Here is a 13,769-nt window from a genome sequence, read left to right on the forward strand (position 1 = left end):
AGCCGCATTCTAATGTCGTCACTGTGACACTATATATCAACACTGGGGGACACTGCGACCTTCAAGCTACGTCATCGCATCGCGCCGAAAATGGATCGAAAAAAGAAACGCCCCATTTCAATTTTGGTAGTTACGCTGCGACAAAAAGATTTCTTTGTCAATGGAGTTGGGTTCGAAAATACTGGGGTCCCACTAGCGCCGCTACGGTCATGGCCACAACAAGATGTCACGTTTTCAAATTGCCGGTTCGTCCGTACCATTACTGCCCATCAAGTCATGCGCGCCTTGTTTCCCAGTGCTCGCAATGAATTTACAAAGAACTAGCGTATTTATTGTCTCTAAATCGCAACAATGGTGTTGTTAAAATTACGACGGGAATAAGTTGAGCTATACTCGTTTTCCCCTCAAGAACACCAGCACTCAAATTACGGCTCCTAGCGGTACATTGTAATTTGTACACTTTTTGTAGAGGATAGATATACATGTAGGCGTATTTTAGATTAGATATATGCTATCTTATCGAGACGTAGTACGTGTTTCCGACGCGAAATGCATCACTTCTTCCTCCGACAACCAGATAAAGTAAAAACAACATCGCGCCGTGTATGAACAATGCACAAAACTTCCTTTTTTTACTTGATGCGAAAACGCGTATAGTTGGTTAAAAATATCGAATGAAACCGGTTGAACGTAAATAATAAAAGATAAAGTAGATAATGGCTCTTTTCTTTAATTCCTTTTATCAGGCATTTTTATTCTCGGCTGGTTCCATCCTATGAGATAAAACTATCGTGCCATGTGCATGGCGCTGTTGGCAACATGCACGTTCGATCCGTGTTACTCCGGCTGTCGCACAGAGTATAGGGGTCGAACCCGGTACAGCCCGGTTTCGTATTTCTAATTCTATTTTTAGAATCTGTACTTTTTGCAAAGTTTCAGCTCATTGTCGGCTGTCAGTCCGTGTTTTCTTTCGGAATATTTCTGAGCGTATGACGTTCGTAAAAGCAGCTGTAACGCGCTGCTTCAGGAAGGTCGGCTTTCCGCCGCAGACGCCAGGACGCGTACTACTTACTTTATTTGTACGCTTCTAGGCACTAATTCGCCTCTTAAATATTAAGCGCTCCATTACCCTATCATTTTTTTATCTGTGACAGCATTCGGCGTTCAGTACCCTAAAAATTTACATATTTTTTTTTTTTTTTAAATAGTGGGGAAACATTTTTGTTATGTTCACTTGTTTGTCAGATTTTCGGTTTCGTTTCTGTGCACATGTGTCCCGTCCTTAACCGGATGAACTGGATGTTAATGCGTTTTTGCTCCATGCTCCATTTTGTCCAGATGCGCCAGAGACAGACATAGGAGAGGAGGTTCAAGCATTCCACGAGCAGACACAACCAAACGAGCATGAGAGAGAAACGAGAGAGAGAGAGAGAATAGTTCGGAGCGAAGAGATAAAGAACGCCGTTCTGCTTAGTCACGTGATCACGGAGCCGAAGCCGGTGACCCACAGATAACAACTAGTTCGTCGAAGCAGCTCAATCTGCTCTTGAAGTAAGGCAGATATCAGACAAGAACCCAACGCGCGTACTGAAGGCACCGAGTTGTAAACAGGCTCGCAGAGTCGCTAATATCGCTGCGGTTTTTCTTTTTTAAACAACCGCCTGGACATTGCCAGGAAACATGGCTTCTAACAGCACAAGCAGTGCGCCGACCAAGGGCTCGGGGGCGACCGGCGACGATGTCGTGGTGACGGTGGACGACATTCGGCGTCTCGGCATCGCCAACTTGGATCCGATTCCGGAGGACTACTACGACAGCGGGGCGGACCAGGAGCAGACGCTCCGAGAAAACAGACTGGCCTATCTCAGGTATAGACTAACACACCGTTTGCCCGCACTATACTCGTATTCACCACTAGAACCGTAGTAAAAAGAAAATCCAGTTCCTCGTTGAGCGTTAGCAATAGCTATTTTTATGTGATGAATTAAGGTGTCTGTAGATGCATCTGAGAATAGCTGTCTGTTGTTGATCATGATTTACACTTTCCAAACGCCAAACGCACCGTCTCTTTGTTCTGAAACCAAAATCTTGTAAGAACTATTTCGCGTGGCGTATGAACTTTGTGTAAAAAGTGCTCGTGTCTTGGTGTAACAAGTATAGGCGTGAGTATTGCACGCGCGCAACAACCACATTCGTGTGAGATGATCCGTCTGCACGCGCGCCGTGCCGAGAGCAGCGCCAGCTGCGGCGTGATGTTGATGTATTGATGTCGATCTACGGACCCTTTTTTAAAAAGTGCTGCGAGAAGACGTTGTTTCCCTTTTACCCCCTCCCCCGGAACTTGCTCTCAAGTGGGAGGACAAACCGTTGCCGCCAGAGCACCGCTCCTCCCAGCGTTTATGCCATATATCCTCACCAATAGACCAGATACAAAAAAGAAGCAGATGATTGGTTATCAAGTTTTCACCACATTGCGGGAAATTTAAATTTTCGCCCCAGAGACACTGGCCTCGGCGAAGCTAGGGGTCGTAGATTTAAAATATGGTCAGTTATTGTCTACCTGCATCAAATATGATCGTTCTTTAAACAGAAAGAAAACCAACATCCACAAATAAATGGCACTCGAGTGGCAGCCGACCCCCGCGGCCATTAGATAGCGACTACGGCTCTGTCAAAGCCACCCAATCTGCTCTTTAGACTGAACTAGACCGGCCTTTTTCAAGCACAGACTAAAACGCTTTTTTACGAAAAAGTCTGTGTTTGCCCCACAAATCTTGAATTCATTCAAAAACCGTAGTAAAAAAAAAAAAAGCAGGCCCCTTGCGGAGCACGACTAACTTCCCCCATATGCTGACTTATATCAACCAGATCTGCACGTTTTATGTAAAAGAACTTCCCGCGACAATCAAATCTGTTAGTGAGATATTTTTTGGATATTTTAAGAGTCCTAAAAGATGACCAATCCCCATTTATGTATTGTATACCGCAGCATAAAGAACTTCATAAATGTCCAACTTCGAAATTTCTTTTGCACTTTATTGTCCCATAACTTGTGACATAAACATCGTCGAGAGGTTTTCCAAAGCGCAGTGACCGGAAGTCCTTGGCGAGGCGAGAGACTGCCAGTGCTTGAAAACATCAGTGTCTTTAGGCTGCATTCTCTCAGCTAGGTAGCGCTGGAGCATGCCCAACACACCACCATAAACGCAACACTGCTGCCTCTGCCAGCGTTGGCCGGACGTGATTCTTTCATTCTTACATAATGCGGCGTTTTATCGTCTGATCAAGCACGTCTACCACCGTCCGTTCACGCGCACAAACAAAACGTTCCAAAAGCTCGGAAATATATCTTTAAATCAACGAAAGAATACTGCAGCTCGCGACTTCGGCGTCCTATCGAAATGTCGCAATGACTTAATTTTAACTTTCTTTCTTATTCGTTTCAATAAATTTATATCATCAAGTCGGTGCATGGGGACGCGCAAGCACAAAACGGCCTAAAAATGTCGTATTTCGCACTACGAAGGCACTGCTTATAATTTGAGATCTGCAGGGCTGTAGAGGCGAGGTTGCCATACACTTCATACAGTGCTTATGTCGCTGTACCAGTGTCGCCTCATCCTGGCAGACCAACCTTACACTGTATAAACACTAAACGTCCAATTTGACTTTGATTTGATTTGACTTATCACTAAGGCAGAAAATGCCGAGTGACTGGGCCCTGGAGGCATGCACCACCTCAAATATTTCGTAGAAGACAGCGTTCTAGAGTCGAGCATACAACTATGATAACGGAAAGTCAATTATTGGAACGGCCCATTTTGGGAGCGTGCATCATCTAGAGGGCTCTCTGCGTCTGCTCCTGCCAGCGATCGTGTTTATCGATCTCGCTCCGGAGCTTGTAAAGGTTTCGCACGTTGACATTCGAAAACCTACTCGTTTCTAGCGTTATGGATGTGATTTCGGTCCTTCTACTCGCAGGTGTTGCTCAAAGCTAGCATTTAATCATGTCCTCCGCAGTTTGAAGCGGCAAGGACCACTGCACCATGTTCTTTTTTTGTTTGTTTTTAATCTTTGTTAATAGGGTTTTTACGTAGCGCTTGTGTTCGACGGTCTGGAAACCACTATGGAACGACATTCAGCTGTGCCAGTAAATGTTGAAGAATATACGTCCTAACGTTTGCCTTCCCTTATTATCAGATTGCTGCTCACTCACTGGCGGATCCTGTAGATTTGTATTTATTTACAAAACAAATAAGCATCACCTTTAGGCATTATTTGAGGGGTTGGGTATCAGAAAAAACAAAAATGCATGCATCGGTGAAAAAATTCTACAAAAACATTATTTATAAACACAACCAGTACAAAATAAAACAATATATATAAAGCTACTAGGGTACAGATGATACTTTTTTTCAACAAAGCTGGAACATTAAGAATATTATTCATGAAACATATGTTAACAAAAAAATCTATATAAAACACAGTTCTCAAACCTTGTCGGGAAGATATCATTTGGCGACCTATATGCTGCTCATAAATTGTGCTTCAAAAAGGAAAAAAAGTAAGCGAAAACATTATCTGAAATGAGTAGGGTCGGATTTCGTTTGGGTGTTCAGCTCTTCTCGACGTATACAATAGTAGGTGTAAAAACGTATTTTTATTCATTAATAGTTTATTCCGGTATATATGACCTAAACAATTCAACCTGAAAGATTGTCTACGTTTGCCAGTAACTCCCAATGTAGGATTTCTTTCACGACGACGACACTCGCTCCGAATTCGTAATTATGTAACATAAATCAGGCACGTTGGTTTTGTACCTCTTCAGGTGTATATATTAAACATTTATGCTGGATATCCCATTTAACCGACGCGTATTCCATACATAGACAAGTAAGTGAAAAATATAGTTTACTTAATTCTGCTTGAACGCTACCTAGGAGGTTGACGTATAAAATTATGCACGCGCAGATTTTTTAGGTCAATAATTTAAACATGATTCTACAAATGTAAATATTCAAAAAGCTTAACTCTGAAGTTTATTGTACGTTTAAGCTAAACCTAATGATTTATTATTTGCAATGTAACAAGGAAAGTTTTTTTTTAGTAAATATTATGTGTGTGCATATTTTGTACGTCTGTGTTAATCCTCCAGTTGTCACACACTACAGAAATTTTGTCTAGGTCACTCTCTAAAATCCTAATATCTTCGGAATCAACGATTCATTCATAAATATTGCAGTCATTTGAAAAGAGTCAATAAGTCCATAACTTTCCATACAGTTCTTTTGCTCTGGGATTTAAACAATCCTGCCTGTTTTTACCCCATTGCATGGTGTTCTCTATTTCAAGGTCTATTAATTATAAAAAAAAGAGAAGTTCGCGGCCACTCTTACTTTGAACCTTTTGTATAACCATTATATCATCGGTGTGCTTGGCTATCATTAACATTAATTTGAAACTATAATTCGTATCAGTTTATGTTCAGACGAAGTGGACGCTACCAGGTAATGGGACGAACAAATCACCGTGAAAAGCGCAAGTCACTACGCATTTTTTTGTTTATTATTGATAGATGATAGAACACTCACAGATACAAGACGCTACACCATGATAGAGCGCTTTTGACGCAGCCTGATTTGGTCCAATCAGCTCGTAGTACCGGCTACGTCTCGGCTTAAGGTGATACAAAGTATAAGGACGGCTGTTACTTGCAATATAAGCGAAACGCTCCTGCCAGGAGCCGCACCGTGGCGTTACCGTTTTGTTGCGCGCTTCCGGAAGCCATCGAGAGCTTCAGAATATCAGGGCGTGGTGAGCACCAAACATAGTAATATTGATCCGTAGCCAGTGAGATTGCTGCGTCAGTGAATAATAACTCGAAAAAGCGAATGACTGAGCCAGAAGCGTTAGCATTATACTTCATAAGCCACTCCCTGTGATGGTCGAACTGTCCGTGACTATGTGGAGGTCACGTTCGTCTGCTTCTTGCACAGGGGTTGCGATGATGGCAGAACGCCGAGCTCGTATTAGCTGATTTAAAAACGATTAGCATGTAGACCTCAAGGCCTTTAGAATTTAGGTCTAGCCACTATCCTATCAGTCAAAGCGAACCAGAGCTCGGCGTCATTCTGATGTCACCGCAGCACCTGCGCAAGAAGCAGACAACTCGTTCTCCGCGTAGCGTTCCAACATGCATATTTTAAAAGCATTTCGAGTGCCAACAGACGGCGATGTTTTGTGTCCGTCTGTCGTTTGTCGCGACTCATAAACTAAACTTAGCGGAAAAACCCGAGTTGCTGTATAATAAACTCTTTTCATGGGCCCTTTGAGCGACAATGGCAGCCGCCATCACTTGGAACGTAGCGTGTGATTGGATCACCCGAACAGTGACGCAGTGCTCGTTTTCGACCCAAGCGGAGCGGAGTTCCACCCCGAACGCTGACGGAGTCTTCGTGTCCTTCAGATGCTCAGAATACGTGCCGTACAAATCGCTAACTCAGATAGGTGGCTCATGAAGCTATATATATACTCTGTTGGCCCCGAAGCTGAATCTGGGGTGGGAGCTATGTGCCCGCTGGACCCATAAGCCTTTCATCACCTGAACAAGCTCTGTGTTCGTGATAATGGGCGGGAGCGTGACCAAGTGACGAAGGAGGGGCCAATGAATCGTATAACGTGAACGTAGCTTCCACCGCAGTCTCAGCTTAGAAGCGAACGGAGTATAGATGGCGCGCATTTTTAAGAGGGTCAAGAATACACTCTTGAAATTTCCTAGCTAAACTTGGCGGGAAAACGTGATTTCGCCTGTAATTATACACCTATTCAATTGAGGGAGAATTGGCGCGAAATTTGAGCCGCGCAGACAGACCGAAAGCTCCGAGCCGGACGGTCCTCTGGAGAGGTGCAAAAGATCGCAAAAGCTATGCAGTATATCTCCTTTGACAGTAGCCACAAAAAAAAAATGGCTCGTTGCTGATTGGCTAACGGGGAAGGTCATGTGACCAGAGAGTAGGCGAGGAGGATCTCGTTCTGCCGAACGCACTGAAGGAGAGGGGACCGTGAGTATGGAAGGCTCTGGGAGATCGCCAGGGTTATCATCCCTGCATATTTGAAACTCAGAGTATCGTCGAAGATTTGTGTTGCCAAAACGTTTTAAGTATGCAACGCAATTGCCTACCAATATGCCATACATGTTTCCTGTCCATGTGTTTCGTTTTTTTTAAATTGGCGTGGGCAAGTAATGAGTCAGTGTTTAGATTTCTAGCACCTAATTAACGTGCCACGATAATTGGTAAGAATTCGGGATGTTCTACGACATGAGATGAGGGTAAAATGTAAATGCCACGAAGTAGCAGATATGGATCCACAAATGCAAGTGAAAGCACAGGAGAAAAATATGAGAAATTCCTTTCTCGAGTTTAATGCTTGAACCTCGATTATCGCAGCAACTTCAGAAATCTGCGTTACCATTGTTGGGGAATGGTTAAATTCCAGAAACGTCGGTAGTTAAATGTTTCGCTATTCCTTCTACCTGGCGTATTGCAGTTGCAGATTTGCATACCGTGATTTCTGCATACAGTCAAAATGAGTTGTTAAATTTTAGGAACAGAAGTGTTCAGGTTATTACGTAGTAAATTAATAAGATTCGCCATGCTACTACTCAAACCAGAAACTTTTTTCATGAAACTTCCTCCGCTGACATGTCCACGCTAAGCTTCAACCATCTAGCCGCACCTTTGCAGTGAATACCAGCAGGATACCTTGAGAAACCAATTTTCGCAGGCCGCCTAAGATGTGTTAAAAGCATTTCTTTACACACTGTAGGAATCTGTGGTCGAGTGTGTTTATGCATTGCGCCTCGGACGGCATGGAGCGAAAGCTCGTGCTGCAGATCTCGGAGATCCTGGGTTCGACCCTAACCTCTGCCCCTTTCGATCTGGACGAACATCGTACCGGCGTGTCGTCGCGCACCACTACAGCCTGATGCGCGTTAAATACCCCAAGCTAGCAGTTGTACTGCACTGGCTACATTTCTCATCTACACCCTAAACCAGTGCTGCCAATCCTCAATTGCACGACAACCTCGCGCTTTTACTGACTTTTGCGCAGCTGCCAACATTCGCACAAGGCAATCTTCCAATCCTCTGTAGCTCCTTGCATCGAGTATCTCTCATGACGTCATCGCGCCGTGTTGGTGGTCATTTCATCTTGTCCTTGCCGAGAAAACCAAGTTCGGTAGTGCGAAATATACGCTGCTGGAGGTTCCGGTTCATTAACAAGGCCACCATAACGGCAGCCGATGTGACGTCAATGCAAGTCAGGTAGGGTCTCCAACATTATGAATGGCCCATTCGACGTGGCAGTTTCAGCTGACTGTTCGAATCACGGCCCAGGGGCCCGCAATGTGACGAGGACTTATTGCGGAAAAGGCGCCGAGTAGACAGTATTTCGGTTGCACGACAAAAAATCCCCCTTCCCGGGTGGTCCAAATCAATGTCAGAGGTAACGCTTTGCCAGTAACGGCGTTACCGGTAACGTAGTAATGTAAGCGATACGTTTCCGAAACCCTAACAGATAACTTAATTGCATTACTTATTTCGAGTAACGGATAACATAGTTACGCTACTCGTTACATTTTTCAAAGACTTAAAAATATTGAGCATCAAGTAGCCAAGTTATAAATTCTCCCACTCCTTTCAAATACCTTAAAGCTTATGCCTGTTTTCGCCGTACAAGCAATCCCATTATAACGTAGAAAAACTGAGAAAGTAAAAGACATACATACGGCTGACTATCAACTTGCTTGGTTTAATACTTCGTCTTCCTTTTTTTCTCTTTTTCCCTGCTACAGGTAGTGATAAAAACCAACCCCATGTCCGCGCCCTGCACCATTAGGATGCTAAGCTACTCGTGCCACGTCGCAAGTATTGTTTTTCTTTCGGGTGGATTGTGATAGACGGGGTGCTCACGCACATTTGATAATTTTCTTCAATGGCCAGCGCTTCAATCACGGTCGCGTGCATATGCGTTCCGGTGTTGCCCTATAATGGTGTTGTTAATATTAGGAGTGCAACTGCAAGACCGGCAGTGTGCAGAGAGATGTCCGGCCGATGTTCCTTTAACAGGATCCGCGTGCTCCCTAGCTCGATCGTTCATACACCGCCCAGTTTGCCCTATGCAGTGCACGCCACAGGAAAGTAGTATGTGGTACACAACGCCCACTTGGCACGGGGTATACTGCGTCCCGTGAGCAATTGTGCATTGCTTCTTTTCTTGATTGTGCTTTGGTTTGTTCTGCGGCACATGGAGTACGCCTTGTTTGGTGCCGATCACATAACCCGAATATCATGCCTCGCGGCAATCTTTATTTGAGGTTGCGTGCTAGTCTGTGTATGTAAGGAACAACCGCAACGTTCCTTTGAATTGTAGCTTTCGATGGAGCCTCAGTTCCTGCGTGTTTGCGTTTTAGTCTCAATATGTGCCTATTCAATATGTACCAACTAGCCCAAGTCAAACCTGTAGTAAACCAACCCCACTTGATATATATATATATATATATATATAACCTCCCAACGCCCACGTTCTTTGTCACAGTGTCGAAAACCGCTGATGCCGTCAATTACAGGAAGGGTCGATATACGCTACCAAACGTACACAAAAGTAACATGTCTTCCTTTTTATCGGTAACAATACCGCCTTCCTTATAATTTGAAGTAGCCTACGCACGTAAAGCGTTCGTTTTATTTTCCACTAACGAGTAATGTATTTCCTTGTGGTTGTTTTTTCCCCTACGCCTACAATACAGCTCTAAATTAACCCCCCGTCCTCCGCTGGAGCGTGCCAGATATCCTTCGTTGGTTTCACAAGTCACTCTTACAAAGGCTGTTTTAGTTTCATGCGACTGCACCGAGTTCTTATGTCAGGCCCACATTTATTTATTTATTTATTTATAATACCCTCAAGGCCATCGGCATTAAAGAGGGGAGTGGAGGTTAGAGCAATATAGATTATTTATGGCAGTTCTCAATAAATGGTCAGGAACAATTGTTGCGATAAATGCGGGAAGGTGGTTCCAATCCACTGAAATCTTCGGAATGAATGACCCTCGGAGTGCATTAGTGTTACATTTTAGAATGTCTACTTTTTACATATGAACAATGCGTGACGAAATATAAGACGGATAATTCAGCAGTCGGTTGCGATGTAATGAGTTAGTATGGTCTATCTAATGAAAGAGACACAAGCGAGCTATTTTGCGACGTAAAGTAAGGTTAGGCAACGATAGGCTAGTTTTCATGGAGGTCACGCTTGCGGTGGGATGAAAGTTATTAATAATAAAACGAGCAGAGCGATTCTGATTTGATTCCAGGGCGTTAGTTAGTTTGGAATGACCGGGGTCCCAGCAAGAAAAAGCATTTTGTAATTTAGAGCGTACGAGCGTTTTGTACAGGGTTATTAGTCTCAGAAATGAAGGGGCAAGTGAAAAGTTTTGTTTTCTATAACTCAGCATTCGATTAGCGTTATAACATACTCAGCATGCATTTGCCAGGAAATATACGAGGTTATATACACACCTAGGTATTTATATGAAGAGACAGAAAGTAAGGGGACATTTTTGAGAAAATAAGAAGAAGGAACAATAGATTTACATGATACTCTCATAGCCTCGCATTTAGTCGTGTTAAGTTCCATTCCCCATAATTCACACTATTTTAAAACATTGTTAATGTCTTGAATATGGTCAGCTGAACAATTACAAATTAGAAAAACCGTGAGAGGAAATACATACACACCGCTGACTATCAACTTGCTGCCTTTAATACTTCGTCTTCCTTTTTTTTCTTTACTACAGCTAGTGATGACAGCCATCCGCCATGTCCGCGCGATGCCCCCATCAGGGTGTTATGCGGCTCGTGCCAAGTCCCAAGTATTGATTTTCTTTCGGGTGGATTGTGATAGATGGGGTGCTCACGCACAGTTGAGCACTGTCTTCGATGGCTAGAGCTTCAATTAGTTCACGTGCATATGCGTTCTGCTGCCGCCCTATAATGGTGATGCTGTTAAAATTAGGAGAGCACTTGCAGGACCGGCAATGTGCAGAAAGGTGTCCTGCCGATGTTCCTTTAACAGAAGCCGCGTGCTCCCTAGCTCGATCATTCACACACCGCCCACAGGAAAGCCGTATGTTGTACACAACGCCGCTTTGGCACGGGGTGTATTGCGTCCTGTGAGCAATTGTGCATTGCTTCTTCTCTTGATTTGTTTTGCGATTAGTTCTCCGGCACATGGAGTAGGCCTTGTTTGGTGCCGAGCACACAACCCGAATAACATGCCTCTCGGCAATCTTTTTTAGGTTGTATGTGAGCCCATGGATGTAGGGTATGACAGCTACGTTTCTTCGATTTGTAGCTTGCGATGAAGCCTCATTCCCTGCATGCTCGCGTTTCAACTTCTGGCAAATGGTTTCCGAGACGGTCACCAGGAGAGACTCCGGATAACCAGACTCACGTAAACGCTTCATCTGTGTTTCAAAACTTGGTTCAAGTTGATGGTGACATGATTTCTTTAACGTGTAAATAAGAGCAGTTTTGGCAACACTCCTTTTGATGATTTTCGAATGCCCCGAGTTGTATGGAAGAAACCCCTGGCACGAGCGCGGCTCATATCTCCAGCACGCATGGCCTTCTTTAAACTGAAGCACGAGGTCAAGGAACCTGATGGATTTTTCAACGGGTAATTCATACGTGAAATCCAATTCGGGGCAACATTCTTGGAAGCACTCTATAACTTTTGCTTTGCACCTATCCTCTTCTTCATTCACTTCGGAGTTGCACAGAATAAAAAAGTCATCGACATATCGGAAGATGGCCTTAATTCTCGTATTCTTTAGTTTGCTTTCAATGTTCCTTCCACACGCTGCCAAATATACATCGCAGAGGTGAGGAGCTACCCGGGATCCAATACATACTCCACTTTTCTGTACATATGCCTGGCCTTCATGTGACACTACTGTAGCTGTCAGGTAGCACCCTAAAGGCCTGTTCACACATACAGCGGAGCGCTAAGTTAACGCTACGTGAGCGCTCCAAGGAGCGCTCATGTGGCGCTTCCAGTGCGTGACTTCGTTCTAATATAGCGCGTGGTTAGCGCTTTAGTAGCGCCTTGTTAGCGCTCCAGTAGCGCCTTGTTAGCGCTCCAGTAGTGCCTTGTTAGCGCTTCAGTAGCGCCGTGTTAGCGCGTCATTAGCGCTTCTTGTACCGCGGTGCTGCGGATTAGCAGGTGCACCGCGGTTTCGGTTCCTGTGGTTGGGTGTGCATCAGCAGCACCATGGCGTACATGTGGGATGCTCAAATAGAAATGCGACAAATGCTCTTACATACGCGATTAGTGCATATCTGTTGGACGGCTTAACTCCCAGAAGAGCCTTCTGGGTGCGCGAAATCTTTCGCCACCGAGATACCGACGGGTCCCCGGCGAACCTTGTTCCTAGGCTGAGGGACCGAGACACAGAGCTCTTTCGAAGGCGATCATGTTTACCTGAGTGTCCTTGAAACCAGCGTCACAGATATCGAATTGAAAGATATGAGGTCGTACCCAATCAATTAGTCACCCAGAGCCCATGACTCTGAGTCGCTTGCCCGACCCTCTGTTTTTTTGTTTTTTTTTATTAGGCTTAAAGGGAGAAAAACAAAGAGGTAAGCCAAGGCCTATCCTTGACTGGCTACTTTGTTGGGATGGGGGAAGGGGAGAAAAGAATATGAGAGGAAGGGAAAAGAAGTGAAAAAATTCACACACACTTTGGCACGATTGTGATAACACGGATTGCGTAGCAGAGTTGCTAGTGGTAACTGTGTTCAATTGTCTTTGTATAAGAGTCCTCCGCAATCGCAGACACCAACGCAGACACAATCACAGTCACGGTCACGAATAGTTTGTCACACACGTGGTCACATTCTAAGACAAAATTCGGACGGAGAATGGTAGTCGTGCATTGGTTGGTACCTTTTCAATTAAATAAAGAACATATTTAAAACAGATATTTAACACTAAAGTCTCTCCATCAAGCCTGTACTCTCCAAAAAGATGGAAAACATTTTCACAGCCTTTCGTTGTTCGCCTGGCGACAGCCAGGGACCTAGTATTTGAGATATGTTTATGTTGGCGGTCGGAGTACCCGGTAGGGACATGAGAAGATTAGCACGTTCTGTGTTGTAGAGCGGGCATTCAAAGATGATATGTTTAACATCTTCAGGTTTTCCACATGCACTGCAGTTGGGGCTAGATACAATCCCAAATTTGAACTTGCGGCCATTTGTGTAGGCCGCGTTGATTCTTAGCCGATGTAGTAGCGTTTCTAGTTTCCTTGGAAGGCCTTTCGGAAGGAAGTTTCGTAAATAGGGGTCAGTGTGGTAGGAGTAAGCATGATGATTTTCAGGCAATGTCCAAGTCCTAAGAAAGCGATCCTTACCTAGTGTATTAACAAGTTGGCGACAGTCTACTTTTGTAAAAGGAATATCTTCACCAAACTCCATGTCGTGTCCGCGTGTGGCAGCAGCATCTGCTGCTTCATTTCCAGGGAGGCCGCAGTGTCCCGGTATCCATTGAAATACAATGTGCTGCCCATTGCCTATCGCTGTCGCATGGAGATATAAAAGTTCAGAAATTAACGATTGATTTGTTGTTTTGTAGAGAGGGTTTTTTAAGCATTGGAGTGCAGCTTGCGAGTCTGAAAGTACGACCCATTTTTGTTGGAGATTAGAAGC

General features: G+C 44.3%; 1 protein-coding gene across 1 annotated transcript in view; it reads left to right on the forward strand.

Annotated features, from left to right (window-relative positions):
- The first annotated feature begins 1,513 nt into the window (after positions 1-1,513).
- Positions 1,514-13,769, forward strand: part of LOC8053806 (hydroxyacid oxidase 1) — a 48,417-nt gene continuing 36,161 nt past the window's right edge. The window contains exon 1 of the mRNA XM_029989911.3: positions 1,514-1,868. Within this exon, the coding sequence (XP_029845771.2) occupies positions 1,681-1,868 (188 nt within the window). The 5' untranslated portion in view covers positions 1,514-1,680. The remainder of the gene's footprint in view (positions 1,869-13,769) is intronic.

Source organism: Ixodes scapularis, unplaced genomic scaffold (assembly GCF_016920785.2).
Source record: "Ixodes scapularis isolate PalLabHiFi unplaced genomic scaffold, ASM1692078v2 PGA_scaffold6__148_contigs__length_123643588, whole genome shotgun sequence".
Lineage (NCBI taxonomy): Eukaryota > Metazoa > Arthropoda > Arachnida > Ixodida > Ixodidae > Ixodes > Ixodes scapularis.